The 26,631-nt window shown below is 42.4% G+C and overlaps 1 protein-coding gene across 3 annotated transcripts in view; it reads left to right on the top strand.

The window, feature by feature from the left end:
• The first annotated feature begins 7,284 nt into the window (after positions 1 to 7,284).
• The window catches only part of dgcr8 (DGCR8 microprocessor complex subunit), an 81,955-nt gene continuing 62,608 nt past the window's right edge, over positions 7,285 to 26,631 (top strand). For all 3 annotated transcript variants that reach the window (XM_072240849.1, XM_072240848.1, XM_072240851.1), the window contains exons 1-6: positions 7,285 to 7,344; positions 11,742 to 12,749; positions 14,138 to 14,300; positions 19,055 to 19,197; positions 21,528 to 21,873; positions 25,597 to 25,794. In XM_072240849.1, coding sequence (XP_072096950.1) covers positions 12,036 to 12,749; positions 14,138 to 14,300; positions 19,055 to 19,197; positions 21,528 to 21,873; positions 25,597 to 25,794 — 1,564 coding nt within the window. In that variant the 5' untranslated portion in view covers positions 7,285 to 7,344; positions 11,742 to 12,035. The remainder of the gene's footprint in view (positions 7,345 to 11,741; positions 12,750 to 14,137; positions 14,301 to 19,054; positions 19,198 to 21,527; positions 21,874 to 25,596; positions 25,795 to 26,631) is intronic.

The following is a 26,631-nucleotide window of genomic DNA, read 5'->3' as shown; positions in this document are numbered from 1 at the left end:
CAAAAATAAATTAAATCGGTAGTGGAAAAGCTATTCAGCTGGTGTACATGGGTTCAATGTCCAACCAGAATTGGACAGCAGAGGAGAAGAAGCTGTTTCTGAATCATTGAGTGTGTGCCTTCAGGCTTCTGTGCCTGGAAGACTGGCTGGAAATATATGCCTTTGCAAGGTGGACGGGCAAGCTCCATGCCTGACAATCCAACCCTCCTCCCAAGCTCTCTGCTCTCTCATTCTCCGTCCCCGCTCCCCTGCTTTCCTCCGCCACTGTTCACATTACCCTCTCTCTGCTCTCCACCACATGAGTTTCCAGCTGTCTGATGGCGATGCCCTCCTGATACCCCACCCCACCAGCCTCAGTCACCTTCCCCATCCACTTCCTTCTTCCTCACCCCTTCCTCCAGCTGCCCTACCACTCATTATCCTAGCCTCCAGCTGACCCCGCAAGGTGGCACAGTAGTTCAGGTTCAAAGTTCAAAATACACTTACGATCAGAGTATGTGTTCTATATACAGCCTTGCGATTTGTCTCCTTGCCAGCAGCCACAAAACAAAGGAACCCGATAGAATGCATTAAAACAAAAACAAAAGAAGACTGACATACACCCAACGTACAGAGAGAAAAAAATAATGCAAGTAAAAACAACAAAAGTAAGCAAATAGCATTCAGAACTAAAGTTCACTACAGTGAGTCCGTCTTGTGATAGTTGCAGGCCACAGCCTCAGTTCAGCACAGAGATGAGTAAACCCTGTGGAGTAACAAGCTAAGCTGGCCCGTTGCTCAGCTCCAGCCCCAACACACTGTCCTTTTCAATCTGACCCAGCACTGAAATCATTCAAACCTTGGCTCATTCCTTGCTCTTTGATATGCCCTTGGCCTTGTCTCTGCTGCCTGGATTTAGCCTGTACCTGACATCTCCTTGGCTTGGCGCTTAAATTAAGCGATCCTTAAATCTTTCTTTGTTCCACCTTGACTCTATCTCACATCTGTTCATCTCGCCTCGGTTCTGCCCACATCAAAACACCTCCAAGTCTGCACTAGCAAAGGCCAAACATTGGCTCATTTGCTGCTCTCTGGCTTGCAACCATCCTGCACCCTCGAGACTTCAGTTCACACCATAAAAATGCCAGGTCGTACAAGCAGTTCAAAACCTCAACTCTGATAGGGAAGTTACAGGCTATTGTTTGCAGTGATTGTTTACCAGAAAAAGTGTGATTAATAACATACTTAGTTGTTTTTTAGTTTTATGAGGGGTGATTGATAAGTTCGTGGCCTAAGATAGAAGGAGATGAGTTATACAGCTCTCATTACATGCACGTGCAGTGCAACTCTGAGTGATTATGCAGAAAGTTTGAGGTTAATAACTCATTGGGGTGTTTGATAAGTTCATGGTCTAAGGTAGAAGGAGATGAATTTGCCGCCATTAAGTAGTTTCTGAGCTTCACCAACTCCATCTTGAACCGTAGCATAGTGTGCTGTTCGCTTCAAACTTCACAGCACCAACAGAGGAGCTGGTTGTGGATTACAGGAGGAATGGAGACGGGCTAACTCCTATTGACACCAATGGATCTGGGGTTGAGAGGGTAAACAGCTTCAAGTTCCTCGACATCCACATCACTGAGGACCTCACATGGTCTGTGCACAGCAGCACCTCTTTCACCTCAGACAGTTGAGGAAGTTTGGTATAGGACCTCAAATCCTATGAACTTTCTACAGGGACACAATTGAGAGCATCCTGACTGGTTGCATCACTGCCTGGTATGGGAACTGTACTTCCCTCAGTCACAGGACTCGGCAGAGAGTAGTGCGGACAGCCCAGCACATCTGTAGTTGTGAACTTCCCATGATTCAGGACTTTTACAAGGACAAATGTGTAAAAATGGCCTGTAGGATCATTGGGGACCCAAGCCATCTCAACCACAATCTATTCCAGCTGCTACCATCCAGGAAATGGTACCACAGCATAAAAGCCAGGACCAACAGGCTCCAGGTCAGCTTCTTCCACCAGGCCATCAGACTGATGAACTCATGCTGACTGGAGTGTACTCTATATTACATTGACTGTTCTATTTATTACAAATTATTATAGATTACTATAAATTGCACAGTGCACATTTAGACGGAGATGTAACATAAAGATTTTTACTCCTCATGTATGTGAAGGATGTAAGAAATAAAGTCAATTCAGTTCAACAGTTGGATACAATTCCCAACAGTGCTTGTAAGGAGTTTGTACGTTTTTCCTGTGACCATGTGGGTTTCCTCCAGGTGCTCTGGTTTCCTCCCACGGTCCAAAGACGTACAATTAGGGTAAGTTTTGTGCATTCTATATTGGTGTCAGAGACATGTCCTCTTAGCACATCCTCAGACTGTGTTGGTCGTTGACACAAACAACATATTTCACTTTATGCTTTGCTTTCAATGTAGAATGCAGAAGTGTAAAGCTAATTTTCTCATTTCAGCCACACTCCTGAGCCCCAAGTCCAGGCTTCGTATGTGGCCTTCCAATCAACTTATCTCTCCGTCCACGCAGCCCTGCCAGCCACGCAAAATTTCCTTTCTGTTCCTTCTACCACCTCACATTATAGCCCATTTGGACTAATTACGCATCAATCTCATTTTATTTCAAATCTAGAAACATCTTCAGATCAATGAGCAACATATGGGGATCAAACAAGTACAACAGCTACTGCAGGGTGAATCGAACTGAATTGACTTTATTTCTTATATCCTTCACATACATGAGGAGTAAAATTCTTTATGTTACGTCTCCATCTAAGTGTGCATTGTGCAATTTATAGTAATTTGTAATAAATAGTATGTACAACAGGGCAGTCAGTATAACATAGAAATACAATTGTATCAGCATGAATTAATCAGTCTGATGGCCTGGTGGAAGAAGCTGTCCCGGAGCCTCTTTTATGCTGCAGTACTGTTTCCAGGATGATTGCAGCTGGAACAGTTTGTGGCTGGGGTAACCTGAGTCCCCAGTGACCCTTCGGGCCTTCTTGACACACCTGTCTTTGTATATGTCCTGGATAGTGGGAAGTTCACATCTACAGAACCGGGTTTATTATCACCGGCATGTGTCATGAAATTTGTTAACTTAGCAGCAGCAGTTCAATGCACTACATAATATAGAAGAGGAAAGAATTAAGAAAATTAATTACAGTATTTAACAGATTAAAAATCATGCAAAAAATCCTGAAATAAAATATATTAAAAAAGAGAGGTAGTGTTCACGGGTTCAATGTCCGTTTAGGAATCGGATGGCAGAGGGGAAGAAGCTGTTCCTGAATCGCTGAGTGTGTGCCTTCAGACTTCTGTACCTCCTGTCTGATGGTAACAGTGAGAAAGGGGCATGCTCTGGGTGCTGGAGGTCCTTAATAATGGACGCTGCCTTTCTGAGAAACCGCTCCCTGACGATGTCCTGGGTACTTTGTAGGCCAGTGCCCAAGATGGAGCTGACTAGATTTACAACCCTCTGCAGCTTCTTTCGGTCCTGTGCAGTAGCCGCCTCATACCAGACAGTGATGCAGCCTGTCAGAATGCTCTCCATGGTACATATATAGAAGTTTTTGAGTGTATTTGTTGATATGCCAAATCTCTTCAAACTCCTAATAAAGTATAGCCGCTGTCTTGCCTTCTTTATAACTGCATCGATATGCTGGGACCAAGTTAGGTCTTCCGAGATCTTGACACCCAGTAACTTGAAGCTGCTCACTCTCTCCACTTCTGATCCCTCTGAAGATTGGTATGTGCTCCTTTGTCTTACCCTTCCTGAAGTCCACAATCGGCTCTTTCGTCTACTGATGTTGAATGCCAGGCTGTTGGTACGACACCACTCCACTAGCTGGCATATCTTGCTCCTGTATGCCCTCTTGTTATTGTCTGAGATTCTACTAACAATGGTTGTATCATCAGCAAATTTATAGATGGTATTTGAGCTATGCCTAGCCACACAGTCAGTGTATATAGAGAGTAGAGCAGTGGGCTAAGCACACATCCCTGAGGTGCACCAGTGTTGATAGTCAGCGAGGAGGAGATGTTATCACCAATCCGCACAGACTGTGGTCTTCCAGTTAGGAAGCTGGGGATCCAATTTACAGAGGGAGTTACAGAGGCCCAGGTACTGCAACTTCTCAGTCAGGATTGTGGGAATGATGGTATTAAATGCTGAGCTATAGTCGATGAACAGCATCCTGACATAGTTGTTTGTGTTGTCCAGGTGGTCTAAAGCCGTGTGAAGAGCCGTGGAGATTACGCCTGCCGTTGACCTATTGTGATGATGGGCAAATTACAATGGGTCCAGGTCCTTGCTGAGGCAGGAGTTCAGTCTAGTCATCACCAACCTCTCAAAGCATTTCATCACTGTTGATGTGAGTGCTACTGGGCGATAGTCATTAAGGCAGCTCACATTATCTTTCTTAGACACAGGTATAATTGTTGCCTTTTAGAAGCAAGTGGGAACTTCTGCCTGTAGCAGTGAGAGGTTGAAAACGTTCATGAATACTCCGGCTAGTTGGTTGGCGCAGGTTTTCAGAGCCTTACCAGGTACTCCATCAGGACCTTCCGCCTTGCGAGGGTTCACTCTCTTTAAAGACAGTTTAACATCGGCCTCTGAGACAGAGATCACAGGGTCATCAGGTGCAGCAGGGATTTTCACAGCTGTAGTTGTGTTCTCCCTTTCAAAGCAGGTAGAGAAGGCGTTGATTTCATCTGGCAGTGAAGCATCGTTGCCATTCATGCTATTGGGTTTTGTTTTGTAGGAAGTAATATCTCGCCAATCCTGCCAGAGTTGTCGTACATCCAGTGTCACCTCCAACCTCATTCAAAATTGTCTCTTTGCCCTTGAAATAGCCCTCCACAAGTCATACCTGGTTTTTTGGTACAGGCCTGGGTCGCCAGACTTGAATGCCACAGATCTTGTCTTCTGCAGATGACGTACCTCCCGGTTCATCCACAGATTATGGTTCGGGAATGTACAGTGAGTCTTTGTAGGCACATACTTAGCCACCCAGGTTTTAATGAAGTCGGTAACAATAGCAGCATATTCATCCATATTCGAAGATGAATCCTTGAATACAGTCCAGTCCACCGATTCAAAGCAGTCTTGTAAGTGTTCCTTTTCTTCTTTTGTCTGGGCATTAGGCTGTCCACACCACTCTCTGCAGAATCCTGTGATGAGGGAGGTACAGTTCCCATACCAAGTAGTGATGCAGCCAGTCAGGATGCTCTCAATTGTGTCCCTGCAGAAATATCTTAGAATTTGGGGGCCCATACCAAACCTCTTCAATCATCTGAGGTGAAAGAGGCACTGTTGTGCTTTTCTCACCACACAGCTGGTATGTACAGACCACGTGAGATCCTTGGTGACATTCATGCCGAGGAACTTGAAGCTGTCTACCCTCTCAATCCCAGATCCATTGATGTCAATAGGGGTTAGCCTGTCTCCATTCCTCCTGTAATCCACAACCAGCTCCTTTGTTTTTGCGACATTGAGGGAGAGGTTGTTTTCTTGACATCACTGTGTCAGGGTGATGACTTGTTCTCTGTAGGCTGCCTCGTTATTATTTGAGATTAGGTCAATCAGTGCAGTGTCATCAGAAAATTGAATTAGCAGGTTGGGGCTGTGGGTGGCGACGCAGTCATGGGTATACAGAGAGTAAAGGAGGGGACTTAGTACACAGTCCTGAGGGGCACCTGTGTTGAGGGTCAGAGGGGCAGAGGTGAGGGAGCCCACTCTTACCACCTGCCGGTGATCTGACAGGAAGTCCAGGATGCAGCTACACAAGGCAGGTTGAAGGCTGAGGTCTCTGAGCTTCTTGTCAAGCCTGGAGGGAATTATGGTGTTGAATGCTGAACTGTAGTCCAAGAACAGCATTGAAGCTGTTCACACTCTTGTACAGGTCAGAATGCTGGCGCATGACAGAGAACAATCTCACCAAGCTGTCATCATTCCACACCATGAGCCTCCAGACGATCCTCTGTATTTTCTGGCCAAGAAAGACCTAACACACCCTACTCCTTCAGTATCACCAAGAGGACATGGCCACAATCACCACGAGGCAACGTTGGAGATGGACTGGGCGCGTGATGAGAAGAGAAGCCAACTCCATCAACAAAACAGCACTTCATTGGACCCCTGAGGGGCGGAGGAAACACAGGAGACCAAAGATAACTTGGCACCGTACTGTAGAGGCTGCAATGCGGACCCTGGGGCACAATAGAGAAGATGGCCAAGGACAGACAGAGATGGAGAAACTTCATTGCTGTCCTAAATGGCAGTGGCAGTAACCATTCCCAAGTCCCTATCAACTCTCGCCTGATTCCACCATCCATCGACACAGTTCAGATGATTTAATGCCCATCTTGAGGATGTCACTTTTGGTAGAGTTGTTTGCTGATGCCATTTTCTTCCAGATGGTTACAGAATATAATGCAATCACCATGATTACAGATAGGTGCGCTCCAGAGTGTAAAAGCTGAAATCTGGAATAAAACCAGAAGCTCTAGCAGATTCTTGAGGTGCTGCAGCTCGGTAGGGAAGGTCCTTGCATTCACTCCTTCCCTCAAAGCTATTGGAGAATGGTACAGGAGCAAGGTTTAATTGACATGGATTGAACTGAAATATGCCTTTTGATATTCTGTGTTTTTGCTCTTTTTTTCTTGCTATTTGTGCGGTGATTTGCTTTTTTACGCATATTGGGCTGGGGTTGATTTTTTTTTGCTTTGAATGGGTTCCATGGTTCTTTATTTTGTGGCTGTCTGTGTGAAGATGAATCGCAGTATTGTATACTTTAATAATAAATGTACTTTGAATCTTGTTTACTTTTTTATCGTTTGCACAGTTTGTTCTTTTTGGATAATTGTCGGTCTTTGTGATGTGGGTTTTTTTGTTGTTTTATTCTGTTTCTTTGTTTTGTTGGTTACCTGCAAGAAGATAAATCTCAAGCTTGCAAATGGTGTACATATTTGATGATAAATGTACTTTGAACCTTTAAACTTTGGTGGAGCTGAAAATCCCCGATACGCACGGCAATTGGTGAAGCGAACTGTCCATCATTCTAGCGAGTGGCGCAGTCGGCAAGGGCGGGTTAGAGCGCGACACTTACCCGCCGGACGATTGGAGCAGGGAGACATCTATCATCCTTCCTGGCCGTCGATTGGTGAAACCGCGAGTACGTACACTTTGAGCGGCGCGTTTATTGACGGAGATGGAAATCAATCGTCAATTGTGGGTGGGCCTGGGTTGGAGCCGAGGCTGCGGCCGGTGCCGGGGCTTTGGGGGGGATGAGGGGGAGGCGATGAAATTTAATCCCGTTAATAGCTGCGGCGGACACCACGGTAGGTTGGCCATGAGGTGTATTTAGAGGGGCATCTTGTTTACCGGTGTTTGTGGTCGTGAGGTGGGGGGCAAGATGAGCAGTCTCTGCCAGTGTGGGTGAGCGGCCTACGTCTGCACTAGGCCTCGGGCCCTCGCCTATATCTTCTCTCCGTGGGTCAGGCAGGGGCATGGATCGTCTCACCGGCTCGGGCCTGCAAATTATGTACCTTTTCCCCGTCTGGTTGTTGAACCTTTCTCTTCCGGACTCCCTGGGGCCCGCAGCAGCCTTTGGGTGCAAACTGTTAGTTCCTACTGGGCAGAATAAACTAGAAATGCAACACTTACTGCTCTAAAACCGGAGAAAAACTTACTTTAAGAATTTTCTTTAACCATTTGGCTTTATTGATATACTAATATTTATTCCGCTAAATGTTTAACAAATTCAGATAATCATTGGGACGTCCTGACGTCCTTACACAAAACTACTGGTGCAAACCAATTTGGGAGAATCGTCCAGTGTTTTAAATAGATTCTCTTAATAGAAGGGAAGGGAATCTGATCATTCTGTAAAACTTTTTCTGCATGAATTATCACCATGATAATTGCAGTGAACACTTTCTTTATTGATTTGAGCCTTTGCAGTCTAATTCTTTATTCCTCATTTGAAAATGAAATGGGATAAATTACATGTTTTATACACACACACACACACACACACACACACACACACACACACACACGCTGGAGGAACTTAGCGAGTCAGGCAGCATCTATGGAAAAGAGCAAACAGTCGATGTGGAGCCCCTTCTTCGGGACTTGCTGACTGTTTGTTCCTCTCTATAGATGCTTCTGAGTTCCTCCAGCATTTTGTGTATGTTGCTTTGGATTTCCAGCATCTGATTTTCTCGTGTTTGTAAATTACAAGTTGTAAGTGTGGGTGATGTTGAGAAAGGTGTTGCCCAAATGGTAATAAATTAATATGTGGTGGGGCTTTGCCTTTTTTTGCTATAATTGTTAAAGTTAGTTTCAAATAAAATTGGAGAGCAGTAGTGGACAAGCAAGGTAACTGGAAGCCAAAATGACGCCAGTGAAAATCGGAGAGAAAAGAAAATTAAGATCAGAATTGGGTTTAATTTTACTGGCATATGTGTGAAATTTGTTGTCTTTGTGGCAGCAGTACATTGCAATGCATAATAAAACTGAATTGCAGTAAGTATATATTACATAGTTAAATATGTAGTGCAAGAAAAGAAATAATAAAGTAGTGAGGTAGTGTTCATGGGTTCAATGTCCATTCAGAAATCGGATGTCAGAGGGGAAGAGGTTGTTCCTGAATCATTTGAGTGTGTGTCTTCAGGCTCCTGTACCTCCTCCCTGATGGTAGCAATGAGAAGAGGACATGACCTTGGTGATTGTGGGGGGGTTCCTTAGCAAAGGATGCTGCCTTCTGAGCCATCGCTCCTTGAAGCTGTTCTGGATACCACGGAGGCTAGTGCCCATGATGGAGCTGACTGAGTTTACAACTCTCTGCAGTTTATTTCAATCCTGTGCGGTAGCATTTTTCACTTCCCCTCTCCAATCGATACCAGCTGGTGAATGTAAGGTGATGCATGCTGCCCACAGTATATCTGTGAATGTCTTTGGTGACACACAGAATCTCCTCGAACTCTGAATGAAATATCAATAACACACAAAGGCAATGAGAAATTCATAGTGAGGCAGGCAGCAAAAAAAGACATTATTTTTGGTGAAAAGTTTTATCTCATCCTTTAGGACCTTGGTGTTCAGGGATGATAAAGCACAAACTACTGCTTGCAATAAAATTAAAAATGATTTAAGTTAATTCTGCTAGGAGATTATTGATGTGAATCTTTAACTGTCCCATTTCCCATTGGTTAGTGTCACATTTTAGAGCACCTGCTATAAGATCAGGGTTCAAATCCAGCCACTGTCAGTAAGGAGTTTGTGTGTTCTTCATGTGACTGTGAGTTTCCTCCAGGTGGCCTGGTTTCTTCCTGCATTCCAAAGCTGTATTGTTAGCATTAGCAAGTTGTGGGCATGCTATATTGGTGCCAGACGTATGACCACGCTTGCGGACTGCCCAGCACAATCCTTACTGATCTGATTTGATCCAAACGATGCATTTGACTGTATTTTCCAGTGTACATGTGACAATCTAAAACTCTTTAATTTCCACTAATGCTGTCTGTGAGTTTTCCCAATTTTGGGTATTTGGCTCATGTTCTCTGCATCAACACCATTTTTGTTTCCAGAATACAAAGAGCATGAATGGGATTGGGCAAATTTGTCCCCTGTCTAATGCTGTCAACTACATTAATGCATTTGTTCAAAATTTTTACCTTTCCCATTAAATTATTGTCCCATCAGCCAGGTCATCCCCTCTTCTTTTTGCTGCCATCAGGAAGGAGGTACAGGAGCCTCAGGACTCAAACCACCAGGTTCAGGAACAGTTACTACCCCTCAACCATCAGGAAGGAGGTACAGGAGCCTCAGGACTCAAACCACCAGGTTCAGGAACAGTTACTACCCCTCAACCATCAGGAAGGAGGTACAGGAGCCTCAGGACCCACACCACCAGGTTCAGGAACAGTTATTACCCCTCAACCATCAGGAAGGAGGTACAGGAGCCTCAGGACTCAAACCACCAGGTTCAGGAACAGTTACTACCCCTCAACCATCAGGCTCTTGAACTAGTAGGGATAACTTCACTTGACCCATCGTTGAAACATTCCAACAACCCGTGGAATCGCTGTCATGTGGAACCAGCTCATGTTCTCAGTATTTATTGCTTGCTTATTATTTCACTGTATTTGCACAGTGTGTGTCTTTTGCACGCTGGTTGAACACCCAAGTTGGTGCGATCTATCATTGATTCTTTCTATTGTTACTATTCTATTACGGATTTATTGAGTGTGCCCACCAGAAATTGGATCTCATATATGGTGGCATATTTGGACTTTGATAATTTACTTTTAGCCTTAGGCAAGCTGTCATCTTCAAATGCATTGGGTAGTTATTTTAAAACATAAAGAGTTGTATGGCTTTGTGGAAAGAGTGGGGAAATTGTATTTGTTGTTACTTAGATCCAGTAAAGACTTGGTGAGGCAAGTGGTTCCCTCCTTCACTATAACATATAAATCCTGGGAGTCTTGAACAAAGGTGGAAGGCAAATTTTACACTTAAGTAACTTTAGAACACTGTCTCTTTTGCAATTTTGGAAGGCAACAGCAGGTTTAAGCATAGCGAATGGTAACATCAATGATAACAATCAGTGGCTGCCAACTATATTTGAATGAACTGTTGTACACTTGTGTACTGGAAATGACCTTAAGCAATCTCGAATCTTGTAAAGTGGGATAAGTTCAGTAATCAGTAAAGTACACTTTTCTTCGTAAATTCATTCGTCAGTAACATCCACTTTCCTTCGTAAATTCAGTTGTCAGTAATGTCCACTCACCTTTCCTTTGTAAATTCAGTGGTCAGTAACGTCCACTCTCCTTTCCTTCGTAAATTCAGTTGTCAGTAACGTCCACTCCCCTTTCCTTCGTAAATTCAGTCGTCAGTAACGTCCACTTTCCTTTCTTTCGTAGATTCAGTCGTCAGTAACGTCTACTCTCCTTTGTAAATTCAGTCATCAGTAACGTCCACTCCCCTTTCCTTTGTAAATTCAGTCGTCAGTAACGTCCACTCACCTTTCCTTCGTAAATTCAGTCGTCAGTAACGTCCACTTTCCTTTCCTTCATAAACTCAGTTGTCAGTAATGTCCACTCTCCTTTGTAAATTCAGTCGTCAGTAACGTCCGCTCTCCTTTCCTTCGTAAATTCAGTCGTCAATAACGTCCACTCTCCTTTCCTTTGTAAATTCAGTCATCAGTGAAGTTCCCAACCTTTTTTATTCAATGGACCAATGCTATTAAGTAAGGATCCCAGGTTGGGAATAATGGCTTTCTTTTGTTGCTTGTAAACTTTTGAACTAAATTATCTCAATGTTGATGAAGACAAATGTGCAGTTGGTATTCTGGCTGAAGCTGGTTTTGGGGAGATACCGGTATAATGTAATTTCCAGTGCACAAGTGTAAAGGAGAACAAAATAAATGTTACTCTGGATCTGAAGACAGTGTATCTCGCCTATCATCAGTGGGGCCTTATGTACGTAGAAGAGCTTCCCTTCTCTGTTTCGTTGTGATCTAGAAGGGCAGGTGGATCACTGATTATGGCCTTTCATAAAAGCTAAGCAGCACTCACAAGTTACTGCACGAAACTTTTGTCAGGTGGTCTTCAAGTCTCTGGATTGGACCTGCAAAGAGTGGGCAGAGATTTCAATTGAAACGGCAGAGCTATAATGACCAAGATTTTTTGGTGGAAATGATTAAAAGTATTTTGTTTTACCTCCACAGGTGATCAGGAGTAGAAGATGGTCTTGAGGACTCAAGATGATGAACTCTGTTTAATCTGAGACGTTGATTAAGCTGAATACATTGTGATTTTCAATAATTGAGACAGTGGTTCTAAAAGCTGTCTACTTTAATGAAAAGAGTAATGTAGTCAGCTTAACTGAATCAACTGTAAATTTTGATTAGTACCATAACATTTAAATAATTCACTTGGACTGCTATATGTTTAATTCCCCCTTAACAGGGGATTAAGTAAGAAATTATTTATAGAATTAGAGTTAGAATTATTTTTTTTAAATGGAGATGTTCAGAAGCGTACCTCCTCTGGCCGACGAGCCTTCATTGCCACTGAATGTGGAGAATCAGCCGTGTCCCCCACCTCTTCCTCCAAGCGTGCCGCCGCCTCCACCACCTCCCCTGCAAACGTCCAGTGACGCAGAAGTTATGGACGTTGGCTCTGGTGGTGATGGACTTTCAGACACTCCCGCTGCGGACTGTAACACGTCCAGCCAAGACCAGCACCTTGCGATGGAATCCACTGTCTTTAACAACCAGTTGACAGCAACATCGGGAAGCTGTCCTCTCAATCCGAGAACAGCACGTCATGCACCAGCTGTTCCTAAGTTTGCCCCTGATATTAAGTTGCTCAAAGATGTTAAAATCAGGGTGGTTTTTTCAGATAACAGTAAAAATAAAGACAGACAGGTAGTATATGCTGGTGTTGGATCTGGTGAGAAAGGTACTGAACTTAGCAATAGCACGAATGGAGGTTTGCATGGCACTCCTTTTGATGGGAAGGGTGCAGTAGGGCCAGGCGGTTTTTGTAGTAAAAGTACTGATAGGCAAGAAGTCGAAGACAATCAAGAGAAAAAAGTGGAATTTGCGGTACTCGACGAAATAGACTTCCCTGAAAACTTCGAAACCGATGACATAGAAGCAACGGGTTTCAAATCTGAAATGATTATTCAGCAGGATCGCATCGATGAAGAAGCTCTGAGTTACTCGTTCGAGGTATGTGAGCAGGGTTCAAAATACTCACGTGCATATGAGACTGCGCGTGGATATATCCTCGTAAATACCAATGCCTTCCTGTTTTTTTCCCTCATATTTTGTCCCTTACATTAACCTGGTGCACGTAAACCTCTGTTAATCATTTTAAAAAGAGAGAGAATGAATGTTTAAACAACTAAGATTTGCAGGTCATGGTGAATATATTTAAAGGCTGTTTGCTCAACATTTACATGCATCAGGTACCATGTATAGTATTTTGAACCCTGTATTTTGTCCGGTCCTTTGAGCAGCTGATCTTGCCCATTTACGCAACTTTTAAAGAATAAAAAAAACTTCATTTCCATCCACAGTTCAAAATTGTGTGTGGGTCTAAATAGGTAAGGAGAAAAGATTTGCATTATTGGTAAATAATGCACTGTTTAGTATTTCAATGTCTGTGTATCCTTCCAATACTATTTTCTGTGTTTGCAACTGGTCCTTCAATCTATAGAATGGATGAACAGATAACGAACCCCTGCACAGTTCTGATGCCAGCCCCCTGTCTATGCATTGGTCAGTCGGAGTTGTGTCCACCCATCTGTTGGTGTGTATGGATGAACCAACTCTGCAGACTGACCGAACAATAGATAAAGCTCAGTACAATGACAGCTTCGACCACAGGTTGGAACTCTAAACACTAACACTGGAATTGTGAAACATGTATCTTTTATATCCTCGTTATGTCATTTGTAAGTGTTTTGATTGAAGTGACTTGCCCAATTTATCAGTATTAAACTATTTATTTATGTGTTAAGCTATTTTCAGTATTTGAAAAATCGTCATGACAGAGGCATCAAATTGCATCAGTGGTCTCCATGTGATGTTTTACAGATTATCCAGATGTTTAGACAAGTCAGACTATTCCTTTAGATGTGTTACATTAACATTTGTTTTAAGAAGCATTTTGTGAAGCAGAACTATTTCTATAGAAACTAATACTGCTTTTAAAAATTAATAGCATTTTCAAACACAATTTTATTAAGATTGTTAAATATTGTCTTGTTAAAAATTAAAATTATCAGGATAATTGATTCATAGTATGAGCTGAAACCATTGTATTTTGGAGAACAACAGATTTATAGTTGAAATAGAAATGACCTGGCAGACCTTAAACTTTTTAAAGATAAATATATTTCTGTCATGTGTGCCACAGGAGGCCTACTGTACCTGGGGCATGTGATCTGTATTGTGGCCGTTCCTGTAGAATTCAGTGGGATTTGGGATCAGTTGAATTAGAGGAAACAAGAAAGTTGATACAATAGCAAGGTGCTGAAGTCAATGTTTTTAAATGGCACGATTAGAAATATTCAGTGTTACAGTAGGATGGCCTTTGATACTGTATTTTACAGGAAGACTTTGATCACGATGTCGATGCACTCCTGGAGGCAGTGCTGCCTCCTCCCAAAAAGAGGAAGCGGGTTGAAGAGGATGTTACTGGTGACAGTGACCACCAAACAGATGAAGAAACCAGTGTGCAGCCCATGATGACCAAAATTAAAACTGTGTTAAAAAGTAAGTGAATCGACAGTTATTTGACATTGCTCAAAATGAACATTCTTCCTCGTCTGCTCTATCCAATACGGATCATTCCAGTCATTTTTACCCAGCAAATACTTAAAAAAATAAATGGCTGGTTTGTTTCTTTCATCTGGAACAAAAAAAGACCCTGTATTAAAATGTCTAAGTTACTGTAGTCTAGGGGTTCTGGATTTTCCAGACATCAAAAAATATCAATGAAGTTCCTTTTTATCTTATGTGGTTGACTGGGTTTGTAGGGACCCCTCCTCAATTTGGCTAGACATTGAAGCTTCACAAGCAAAATGCCCTCTTATTAATTTGCTTTTCCTCAATAAGATGAAACTAGTTAAGAAGTATTGTCGCAATCCAATAACAATTAATACAGTCAGGGCTTGGAGGGCGGTGTGAAATGCAGCGAAAATATCACCCTTCACTCCAATAACTGGCAGTCCAGATTTTCAGCCTGGCATAATGGATTCTGGATTTAAACTTTGGATTTCTAAGGGTATTTTCCATCTAGGAGATTTGTTTGATGAAGCAAGGATGACGACTTTTAGTCAAATAGTACAGAAATTTAACATACCCAACAAGGATCTTTTTCGTTTCTTTCTGATAAGAGATTATATACAGAAAAAAATCATCGTTAACTGATTTCTATAATTCTGACCTAGAAAAGAGGGTGTTTTGTTCTAAGGGTGAAGTTTCCATTAGTACTTTGACAGCATCCTGAGGGAATGTTGTTGTGGAGAGGCTGAGCAGCTGGGATGGGTCTGGGAGGAATAGCTGGGAGTAGAAATTACAGCTGAAACATGGGAAGATAACTGTGATAATGCAAAGAAAATTTAAGTTTGTAATAGAACTAAAGCACTGCAACTCAAAGTTCTCCATCACTGGCATATGTCATGAAACTTGATGTTTTGTGGCAGTGGTATATTGCAATATGTAATAATAACAAGAAACTATAAATTACAGAAAAGTAAGTGAATCAGACAGTGTGGGACATCAGAATTCGGAGTTTCATTTCGGCGTCCTCTGTAGGGGGTCTCTGGAATACATGAGTTTTCCTCAGTGCTAATGTTTTCTCCCAGTATGCTAAAAAGGACTTTCGGACCCCTCATCTACCTCATTGTGACTTTGCACTTTGCTGAGTGCCTGCAAGCACTTTCTCTGTACTATAAAACTATTCTGCACTCTGTTATTATTTTAACTTGACAGTACTGAAATGTACTATTGTAATAAGTTGGTCTATATGAACTGTACAGTACTGTGCAAAAGTTTAAAAAAAATTTAAATGTATCTAGCATATGAGTACTGTAGTAATTTTATGTATTGCAATGTACTGCTGCAAAATTAATTCATGACGTGGGTGATGATAAATCTGATTCTGATATGGGTCTCTGTTGTGGACTGAGAGTGAGAAGAGGACAGGGAGAGCTCCAATGTTTCCTTTATTCTGTGGGCATTTTGTTTCGTGGGTGTCTGTGAAGAGTAAGAGTTTAAGGTTGTATGCTGTACACATACTCTGATATTAAATAAATTTAAATGAACTGAATTATATTTCAGTATAAATAGCTGATAGCATTTGATAGTGATTTTGAGAAGAAGGAATTAGAGAATAAGACACAATTGCCTAATTTTACCTCGGCAGAAAGGCTTTGTTCAGAGATCTTTTGATGCAAGGGTATTAGTGGTTTTTTTTTAAAGGAGACCTTAAAATCAATATCATGTTCTTGGCATGCATGGGTGTCCTGCATGTTTCATTAGTGTCTTAAGTAAAACATGAACATGATCAGAAATGAGAACCTTCCTAGAAATTAGTTTGCCAGTGAGCTCACTTTTCACGCTGGTTTCTTACACCTCTTCCAGTCCAGTCATCCTCATGATCTTGTGTCAGATTTTAATTCAGATTCCCAGTTCCACCCTGACATGTCAGTCCATGGTCTCCTCTTGTGCCAAGAGGAGGCCACCCTCAGGAGGGAGGAGCAACACCTTATATTTCGTCTGGCCTTTCGTATAAGCATTAATCGCGATTTCTCATAGTAAACAAATCCTCCCCTCCTCCCCTTATTCCCCACTCTGACCTATTACTACTTTTCACCTGCCTATTACTTCCCCTGGGTCCTCACCTCCTTCCCTATCTCCTATGGTCCACTCTCCTCCACTCTCATCCTACCAGATTCCTTCTGTTCCACCCTTTTATCTTTCCTACCCACTTGCTTTGCCTATCACCTACTAGCCATCCTCCTACCCCTCCCCCCCACCTATTTATTCTGGCGTGTTCCCCTTCCTTCCTTCTCAGTCCTGAAGAAGGGTCTTGGCCCGAAATGTCAACTGTTTATTCATTTCCAAAGATGCTGCCTGATCTGCTGAGTTCCTCCAGCGTTTTGTGTGTTTTGCTTTGGACTTCCAGCATCTGCAGGATTACTAGTGTTTATAACTTGTGTCAGATTGTGCTCACAGAAATAAAACAACGGTCATAAACTGTAAATCTTGTACCTTGTTGGAAGCAAGCCCGAATGCAGAAATGTCCTTTGTTGCTTCATTTTACCTCAAAGACATATTTTTCTGCTCAATGATCCACTCTAAATGTAAATACTGAACAATACACTAATTTGTTTTATATTGTGTCTCCCCTCAAACTTTACCAAATCCTCCTTGGACCCACCTCCCACTCTCATTTTCAGGTGCGGAGTGAAAATTTTGAACCATTTTACAGTGTGGAATAGGCCCTTTTGGCCCTTTGAGTGGAACTGCCCAGCAACCCCTGATGTAATCCTAGCCTAATCACAGGACAATTTACAATGACCATTTATCCTATCAACCAGTGCATCTTTGGATTGTGGAAAGAAACTAGAGCACCTGGAGGAACCTGCATGGTCATGAGGAGGACATGGAAGCTCCTTGCAGACAGTGACAGGAATTGAACCCTCGTTGCTAGTTCAGTAAAGTGTTGTGCTAACCTTTAGGCTACCGTGCCTCTAGAAACAGTGCGGATCTACAAGCTGTTTGTTCACGATCGTTTATCATTGTGTTGTGTTGCATTGATGTGAGCAAATATGGTTTTTCCATGGCTCTTGACAAATTTTTCTACAGAAGTGGTTTTCCATTGCCGCCTTCAGGGCAGTGTCTTTACAAGAGGGGTGACCTTGATCATCATCAATACTCTTCAAAGATTGTCTGTTTAGCATCACTGGTCGCGGGGGGGGGGCGGCAAAGCAGGTGCTACACCTTGCCCAAGAGAGCCCTGCAGGCTGGTGGAATAAAGGAGCTTCTTACACCTCCTTTGATAGAGACAAACCGCTACCCCATTTGTTAGTGATGAGGAAGCAGAAACCTTAATCACTGAAGCTGTTGATTTCTAACCATATGTAAGTATGAATACACTCTTGCATCTGGAAAAGAGCAGTCTTATGCGAGGAGGCAGTAAATGAAATAAGATGCTTCATTAGTATTTTGAAATTTGTGTGTCCTAAATTGGGACCATGTTTGGCCACAGCTTAAAAATGATTACAGTTTACAGGTTAGCTCTGCTATAATTAAGGGTGCTAGTAGCTTGGGACATTCTGGAGTTCTGAGTTCAATTCCGGCACCATCTGTAAGGAGTTTGTATGTTCCTCCAGGTACTCCGGTTTCCTCCCACAGTCCAAAGATGTATCGGTTAATTGTTCATGGCAAATTGCCCTTTGATTACTTACTGCCTGTTATGCTGCTGGCGTTTTGGTCAGCATTAAAGGTCTTCCATCTCTGGCAGTGTTCGGGGCTTCCTTCATCGTGTCAGTAGCTTCCTCCCAGTTTTCACTACTGTCAGTCATGCAAGTCCCGATGGAGACTAAGGAGTACTGTTGCACTCAGACGTAGGAGAATTCTTCACTGCTGTTTCCATGACAATTTTGTTTTACTAGTCAGGGTTGTTAGCCCTGAGTTGAACCCCCGAACCTGGAGGACTTGTGGACCAGTCTTGGTCTGCCCTCTATCTCTTGACATTTTTTGCATGGGTGACCCTACCAAGCGTCAAAGCGTAAGACCCTGACTCCAGCAAACATAGCTCTCAGGTCATTGAGGCTCGCAAGCTTCCAAATCATGACAAGGTTGTGGTCCTGTTCGAGGTCTACTGTGATTAGGGTAATGGAAAATCGGTGGGTTGCTCAGTAGTGTGGCTCATTGGACTGGAAGGGACTATTCTGCACTGTACCTCCTAAATAAATAAACCAACCAGCCCACCCACCCTCTCACTGGAAATACTCAGCAGGTCATGCTGCTGTTTCAGAACAATGGTGTTTCATAGAATCCAGAGGATAGTAGTCTCCTTTGTTGGAAAGGAAGAGAGAGTATTGCAGACATATTGAAATAAATAACTTCATTATGTTTACAACGGCTAATTTTGTTTTGTGAGTTATTTGAAAGTGCTGTGTTTGGATCTGTTGGATAAGGAGCGTACTTTTACAGTGTTGGTGTTGATGACCCTTGGGCTTGTCAGTAAATGTTATTAAATCAACACACACAATATGTTGGAGGAACTCCGCAGGCCAGGCAGCATCTATGGAAAAGAGTAAATAGATGAAGTTTTGGGTGGAGGACTGGAGAAAGTGATCCATAGATGCTGCCTGGCCTACTGAGTTCCTCCAGCATCTGCAGATTTTTTCTTGTTTGTAATGTTAATAAATTTCATCTCTTGGTTTTTACTGTGCCACGAAACAATTTAGACATCTTGAGTAATAATTGGCATTAAAATATTTTAATTCCTGTAGATCGTGGGCGTCCACCAACTGAACCCCTTCCTGATGGCTGGATCATGACATTCCATAATTCTGGTATTCCAGTTTACCTGCACAGAGAAACCAGGGTAGTTACCTGGTCACGACCTTATTTTTTAGGAACAGGAAGCATCAGGGTAAGACATAAATAAATTAATCTTGTTTTGCTCAGGACAGTGACTCAATTTAAAAATAGTTCCATGAATCCAGGGAGGCTTCTTGAATTTTATTCTTTCTTACAAGACTGGCATCATTAAGGGAAAATTGGTACTAATGAGGCAGTGTTGAAGGATATTGTTAAACAGCTGCAGACTACAAGCTTAATTATTGAGTTCATTTGATGAGTTTTTGTGAGCTGTTCTTGGACGTTATGACTTTTGCTCAGAGGTTTTATTAAGCTTAATTTGATCCCCAGTTTTCTCTTCAATAATATAAGAATGCAAACATTAGAAGAGCAAAGGAGAAGGTACAAGTCAAGTTTATTGTTATTCAACTATGTACACATATGCCGTCAAACGTGACATTTCCATTCTCCAGACCAGGGTGTAAAGCACATTTAGTACACATGACACACGTATAAACACACAATAACTTAGCAAAGTCAAAATTAAATCTGCAAATGAATTACACATAGATGAAGTAAAATACATAAATCTAATTTTGTAGGGTACAGTACAAATTATCGGGTGTCACTTTGAATGTGTTGCGGCAGGGAGTTCAGAAGCCTAATGGCTTGAGGGAAGAAGCTGTTTCCATCCTGACTGTTCTTGTGCTTTGGAGTCTCCTCCCTGATGGTAAAAAGTCAAAGAGGATACAGGATGGATGGGTGGGATCCTTGATAATACCAAGGGCCCTGCTAATGCAGTGCTCCTGATAGATATCTACCATAGACGGAAGGGAGACTACTGTGATGCTCTCAGCTGTTCTCACAATCCTTTGTAGGGACCTCCGGTCCGATGCTTGGCTGCTCCCGTACCAGATGGAGATGCAACTTGTCAGGATGCTCTCAGTGATGTTCCTATAAAATTCAATTGAGGTGGGAGGAGGAATCCTCATTTACCTCAATCTCCTTAGGAAATGGAGGCGCTGCTGTGCCTTCTTGTTCTGGAAGGTGATATCAAGGGACCAGGTGAGGTCATCCGTGATCTGAACTCCCAGGATCTTGGTGTACTTAACTTCCTCTACAGAGAGGGGTGCTTCCACTGTACCTCCCTGAAATCCATCAAACTCTCCCACCTTCGGGGTTCTGAAGTTTCAATCATTCATTCTATAGGGTGTCTTGTTTTGTGATGAGTAAGAGTTTCAAGTTGTATACTGTATACATTCCCTGATATTAAATTGAACCATTTGGACTCTGTGCCTGTTCCATACCGATCTCCCTCACTTTTCCTCTTCCACAACTTTTGTTTTGGGTTGACTATTGCATATTTTTAATCTTCATATTTGATTCTGTTTCCTTATAAAGCTGTAGGAATTTAAGTTTTTTTTATACCAGGTTGTGATATTGACATGCCCTGAGCTCCAACACTGGTGTTATGATAAATCTGTGCTGGAGAAGATGGAGTGTTTCTCTTGTTTTCCCACCCTGCTAATGTGTACAAAATAAACTATGCAGAAGACTTTAATGATATTTGTTTTGTAGAATGTGGATTGATCTGTCAACAGCTAGGTAGAATGTAATGTATGCGTGCATCTTTGCTGTAACACCCTATTATCCTGTGTGCATTTGCTCTTATCTGCTGGAATAATAGATTATACACCATGCATTTTTTTTAAACGGACGTGTTCCCAATCCAACTTTTTGTTTATATATCTCCAACACATTATTTCTGCACACCCATGCTAATTTTGTTTCCCGTTCTCTTTTTTCATCATTTCAAAACACATAATCTGCATTCGAAATTCACTTGTTACTCCTCGTGCTGTTCTGTTATAATTTGTTCAGATGAATGCCAGAGAAAATGTGAGGTAACACGTTTTGTGTGAACTCTGTCTGCAGGTCTTGGCTGTTAGCTGGATGTTGATAGATGTGCTCTCAGGATAGAATTGAAATGATGCCCAGTCTTGCTGTCTTCTCGGTATTTGACACCCTTGTCACTTATGAAATATCTCTTTCATAACTTGAACGTAGTTGTAAACACAAGATTCTGCAGATGCTGGAAATCCAGAGCAACGTGCACAAAGTGCTGGAGGAACTCAGCAGGTCAGGCAGCATCTATGGACAGGAATAAACAGTTGGTGTTTTGGGCCAAGACCCTTTATCAGTACTGGAAAGGAAGGGGGGAAATTTTGGCTCCTTCCCCTTTCCTTCCAGTGCAGCCTGAGATGTTTACTGTGTATTCTTCTCCATAGATGCTGCCTGGCCTGCTGAGTTCCTCCAGCATTTTGTGTGTGTTGCCTTTACTTGTGTTTACCACATTTTCCTCTGTCAGCCTTGCAAGTCAGTGTTTCTTTTTGTTCCGTGCAGAAACATGATCCTCCGCAGAGTAGCATTCCCTGTCTGCACTATCAAAAAATGAAAGACCAAGAGAGAGAGCAGAATATGGCAGCAATCAATGGTGAGGTAACCAAAGTGACCATGAATGGAGATATGTCCCCAGAAAAAAATCAGAATGTTTCTGTAGGCGGAAGTGAGGAACCAGACTACAATGCCTCTGAGCAAAATCTTGTCACTAATTCAGTATCTCTTAGTAGCTCAGGGGCAGTGAACTCTAAATCCCCGGAGGAAAGAGAAACTTTGGGTGGAATCGTTGCAGCGGGAGCCCTGGGACAAGTGAAGGCTAAAGTTGAAGTATGCAAAGAAGAATCTATTGGTAAGATGGTGATTCTTATCTGAAAGGGATTGTGCTCATTAGACCTAGCTGTATAACTTTTTGTGTTCTGTCATGTTGAATTTCGTGTGTGTGTTTCTCCATGGTAATGGGGATTTGCTGCCGGGCCTTTCCTCAGGTTGCTTTAGAGATTGGGTTAACTTGGCCACTTTTTTGCTGCATGTTTTCAGCCTCTTCTGTAAATATTTAGTCTATAGATATTTAGCGTTGTCATACTGAAGTTGTTTAAGACATTGGTGAGGCCTAATTTGGAGTATTGTGTGCAGTTTTGGTCACCTACGTACAGGAAAGATGTAAACAAGGTTGAAAGAGAAAATTCATAAGGACGAATTCAAAATTCAAGGAGCAGATAGGGAGACAGATTCTGGAAAGGAGTAATAATAACAGGGTTGTTGTGGTGGGAGATTTTAATTTTCCAAATATTGTTTGGCATCTCCCAAGGGTGAGGGGTTTAGATGGGGTGGAGTTTGTTAGGTGTATTCAGGAAGGTTTCTTGACACAATATGTAGATAAACCTACAAGAGGAGAGGCTGTACTTGATCTGGTATTGGAAAATGAATCTGGTCAGGTGTCAGATCTCTCAGCGGCAGGTTTTGGAGATAGTGATCACAATTCTATCTCCTTTACCGTAGCATTGGAGAGGGATAGGAACAGATAAGTTAGGGAAACGTTTAATTGGAGTATGAGGCTATCAGGCATAAATTGGAAACAGATGTTCTCAGGGAAATGTATGGAAGAAATGTGGCAAATGTTCAGGGGATATTTGCGTGGGGTTCTACATTGGGGTTCCAATGAGACGGGGAAAGGTTGGTAAGGTACAGGAACCGTGTTGTACAAAGGCTGTTGTAAATCTAGTCAAGAAGAGCTTACGAAAGGTTGGAGAAACTAGGTAATGATAGAGATATAGAAGATTATAAGGCTAGCAGGAAGGAGTTTAAGAATGAAATTAGGAGAGCCAGAAGGGGCCATGAGAAGACCTTGGTGGACAGGATTAAGGAAAAGCCCAAGGCATTGTACAAGTATGTGAAGAGCAAAAGGATAAGACATGAGAGAATAAGACCAATCGAGTGTGACACTGGAAAAGTGTGTATGGAACCGGAGGAGATGGCAGAGGTACTTAATGAATACTTTGCTTCAGTATTCATTTCGGAAGACTATCTTGGCGATTGTAGGGATGACTTGCAGCGGACTGAAAATCTTGAGTATGTAGATATTAAGGAAGAGGATGTGCTAGAGCTTTTGTAAAGCATCAAGTTGGATAAGTCACCGGGACCGATGGGATGTACCCCAGGCTATTGTGGGAAGCAAGTGAGATTACTGAGCCTTTGGCGATGATCTTTGCATCATTAATGAGGACAGGAGAGGTTCTGGAGGATTGGAGGGTTGTGGATGTTGTTCCCTTATTCAAGAAAGGGAGTAGGGATAGCCCAGGAAATTATAGACCAGTGAGTCTTACTTCAATGGTTGGTAAGTTGATGGAGAAGATCCTGAGAGACAGGATTTATGAACATTTAGAGAGGTATAATATGATTAGGAATAATCAGCATGGTTTTGTCAAAGGCAGGTCGTGCCTTATGAGCCTGATTGAATTTTTTGAGGATGTGACTAAACACATTGATGAAGGTAGAGCTGTAGATGAAGTGTATATGGATCTTAGCAAGGCATTTGATAAGGTGCCCCATGCAAGGCTTATTGAGAAAGTAAGGAGGCATGGGATCCAAGGGGATATTGCTTTGTGGATCCAGAACTGGCTTGCCCACAGAAGGCAAAGAGTGGCTGGAGAACGGTCATACTCTGCATGGTGTTTGGTGACCAGTGGTGTGCCTCAGGGATCTGTTTTGGGACCCTTACTCTTCGTGATATTTATAAATGACCTGGATGAGAGAGTGCAGGGATGGGTTAGTAAATTTGCTGATGACTCTAGGGATGGGAGTGTTGTAGATAGTGCAGAGGGCTGTCAGAGGTTACAGCGGGACATTGATAGTTGCAAAACTGAGCTGAGAAGTGGCAGATGGAGTTCAACCCAGATCAGTGTGAGGTGATTCATTTTGGTTGGTCAAATATGATGGCAGAATATAGCATAAATGGAAAGATTCTTGGCAGTATGGAGGATCAAAGGGATCTTGGTGTCAGAGTCCATAGGACACTCAAAGCAGCTGCGCAGGTTGACTTTGTGATTAATAAGGCATATGGTGTATTGGCCTTCATCAATCATGGAATTGAGTTTAAGAGCTGGGAGGTATTGTTGCAGCTATATAGGACCCTGGTCAGACCCCACTTGAAGTACTGTGCTCAGTTCTGGTCGCCTCACTACAGGAAGGACGCGGAACCCCTAGAAAGGGTGCAGAGGAGATTTACAAGGATGTTGCCTGGATTGGGAAGCATGCCTTCTGAAAATAGGTTGAGTGAACTTGATCTTCTTGGAGCAACAGAGGATTAGAGGTGTTCAAGATAATGAGAGGCATTGATCGTATGGATAGTCAGAGGCTTTTTCCCAGGGCTGAAATGGCTTGCACAAGAGAGTATAGCTTTAAGGCGCTTAGAAGTAGGTACGGGGAGATGTTGGGTAAGTTTTTTACGCAGAGAGTGGTGAGTGCGTGGAATGGGCTGCTGGCGGTGGCGGAGGCGGAAATCATAGGCTCTTTAAGAGATTCATGGATGGATACATGGAGCTGCGAAAAATAGATGGCTATGGGTAAGCCTTGGTCCTTCTAAGGTAAGCACATGTTTGGCATAGCTTTGTGGGCCAAAGGGCCTGTATTGTGCTGTAGGTTTTCTATGTTTCTGTGTTACCAGGTCTGGAAGTCCAGAGTTATATGGAAAGATTGTAGATTAGGACTTTATTGTAGATTTGAGAGAGCTATACAAATTTGAGGTGTATAGATAGGGTAAATGCAAGCAGGCTTTTTTCTACTGGGGTTGTGTGGAACTACAACCAGAGCTCATGGATTAAGTGTGAAAGGTGAGAAGTTTAAAGGGAGTATGAGGGAGAACTTCAGTTAGAGGGTGGTGAGAGTGTGGAATGAGATGCCATCTCGGTTTCAATGTTTAAGAGAAGTTTGGATAGGCACATGGAAGGGATATGGAGGGCTATGTTCCCGGTGCAGGTTGATGGGAGTCGGCAGTTTAAATGGTTCAGCGTGGACTAGATGGGCTGTTTCTGTGCTGTACTTTTCTATGACCCTATCAGACAGGTAAATTTAACAATGTTTAGTAGTAATTTTAAGATTTTGACCTGTCTTGTGTTGAAATTTGTGTACTACTGCTGCTATAGTTAGTGTAATATTCTCTAGCATTCCTTTTTGAATCTAAGTAATAACATGTAAATTGCTTGTGCTTGCAATTTAAGTGTAGAACTTCTGCTATCTGATTTAATCATGATAAAAGCAGGAAAGGTGGTTATTGTGCTCTCACTTGTGAATTATGTTCTTGTTTCAATAAGTTAATGCTGATTTCTTAAAGATGCTACAAAGCCGTGTTCATGATGCATATAGATATGTCGGTTTTATTGCTTTGGAATAGTATCTCTTTCCTATACCAAGCAATTTTTAATTATCTCATTCAGAATCTTGAGGAATTTTATATGGTTTTATATTTTATGTGTTTCAAAGTTTGCATCTGGGGAGCCAGCAGTTTAGTTAAGTACAGTTCTGTTTTTTTTTTATTATTGTTAATCCAATAATATAAACTCAACTGAATTTCCAGCCATTGATGAATTTAAAAAATACTTGGAGAAACGCTTTGATTTTGAACAAGTCACGGTGAAGAAATTCAGGACCTGGGCAGAGCGTCGCCAGTTTAATCGGGAGATGAAACGGAAGCAGGCCGAAGTGGAGCGGCCTATTCTGCCAGCCAATCAGAAGCTCATTACTCTCTCAGTTCAGGATGCACCTACTAAAAAAGGTAAAATAAATATTTCTGTTTTGAACTTTGGATATCTGTGACAGTTTTCAGAAAGTAAACTTCTGCAATGCGTGGTTGCCTTTATCCTTATTTGTTGTCATATAATAGGCAAAATTGCGCATTGTAAAATGAAAATTATCTTACCATCGACCTGTACCCAGGGGTGATAGCAAAGAAAAGTGGGCATGTCCTGTGTGGTGAGGGATGTGGCCTGGGATGGACTGGTTCAGGTATGTGGAGAGACGAGAAGGGCTGTCCTCCAGAACAGGGGTCCCCAACTTTTATTTGCACTGCGGACTGGTTTAATATTGACAATATTCTTGCGGACCGGCCAGCTGGGGGGGGGGGGGGGGGGAAGGTGGTGTTCAAGTAGGGTTCAACTCACCTCAACATGTCTTTTACAGTTAGGATTGCCAACTTTCTCACTCCCAAATAAGGGACAAAAGTAGCAGTCAAATCCCGGGACACTTGTGTTTACCCCGAGAAAGGCTACCATGACCATGAAGCCTTGCGTGGGCACCTCTGTGCACATGTGTGATGTGCGCATGTACGTATGTGCCGATTTTTTTCCCCACAAATCGGTTTTGGCTTGATCTTCCTGACTATACTGTACATACATTATTTCTACTTTATATAAGCTGTGTATTTATCATATCATTCCTGCTTTTACTATATTTTAGTGTTAGTTTAGGTTTTATGTGTTATTTGGTATGATTTGGTAGGTTATTTATTTGGTCTCAAAAAGTTTTCCCATATAAATTAATGGCAATTGTTTCTGAGCTTTACGCCATTTCGGCATGAAAGGTTTCATAGGGTTGAGGTTCTGAACTGGAAGAA

This window comes from Mobula birostris, chromosome 22 (genome assembly GCF_030028105.1).
Source record: "Mobula birostris isolate sMobBir1 chromosome 22, sMobBir1.hap1, whole genome shotgun sequence".
Lineage (NCBI taxonomy): Eukaryota > Metazoa > Chordata > Chondrichthyes > Myliobatiformes > Myliobatidae > Mobula > Mobula birostris.
This window is presented reverse-complemented; position numbering and strand designations above follow the sequence as displayed.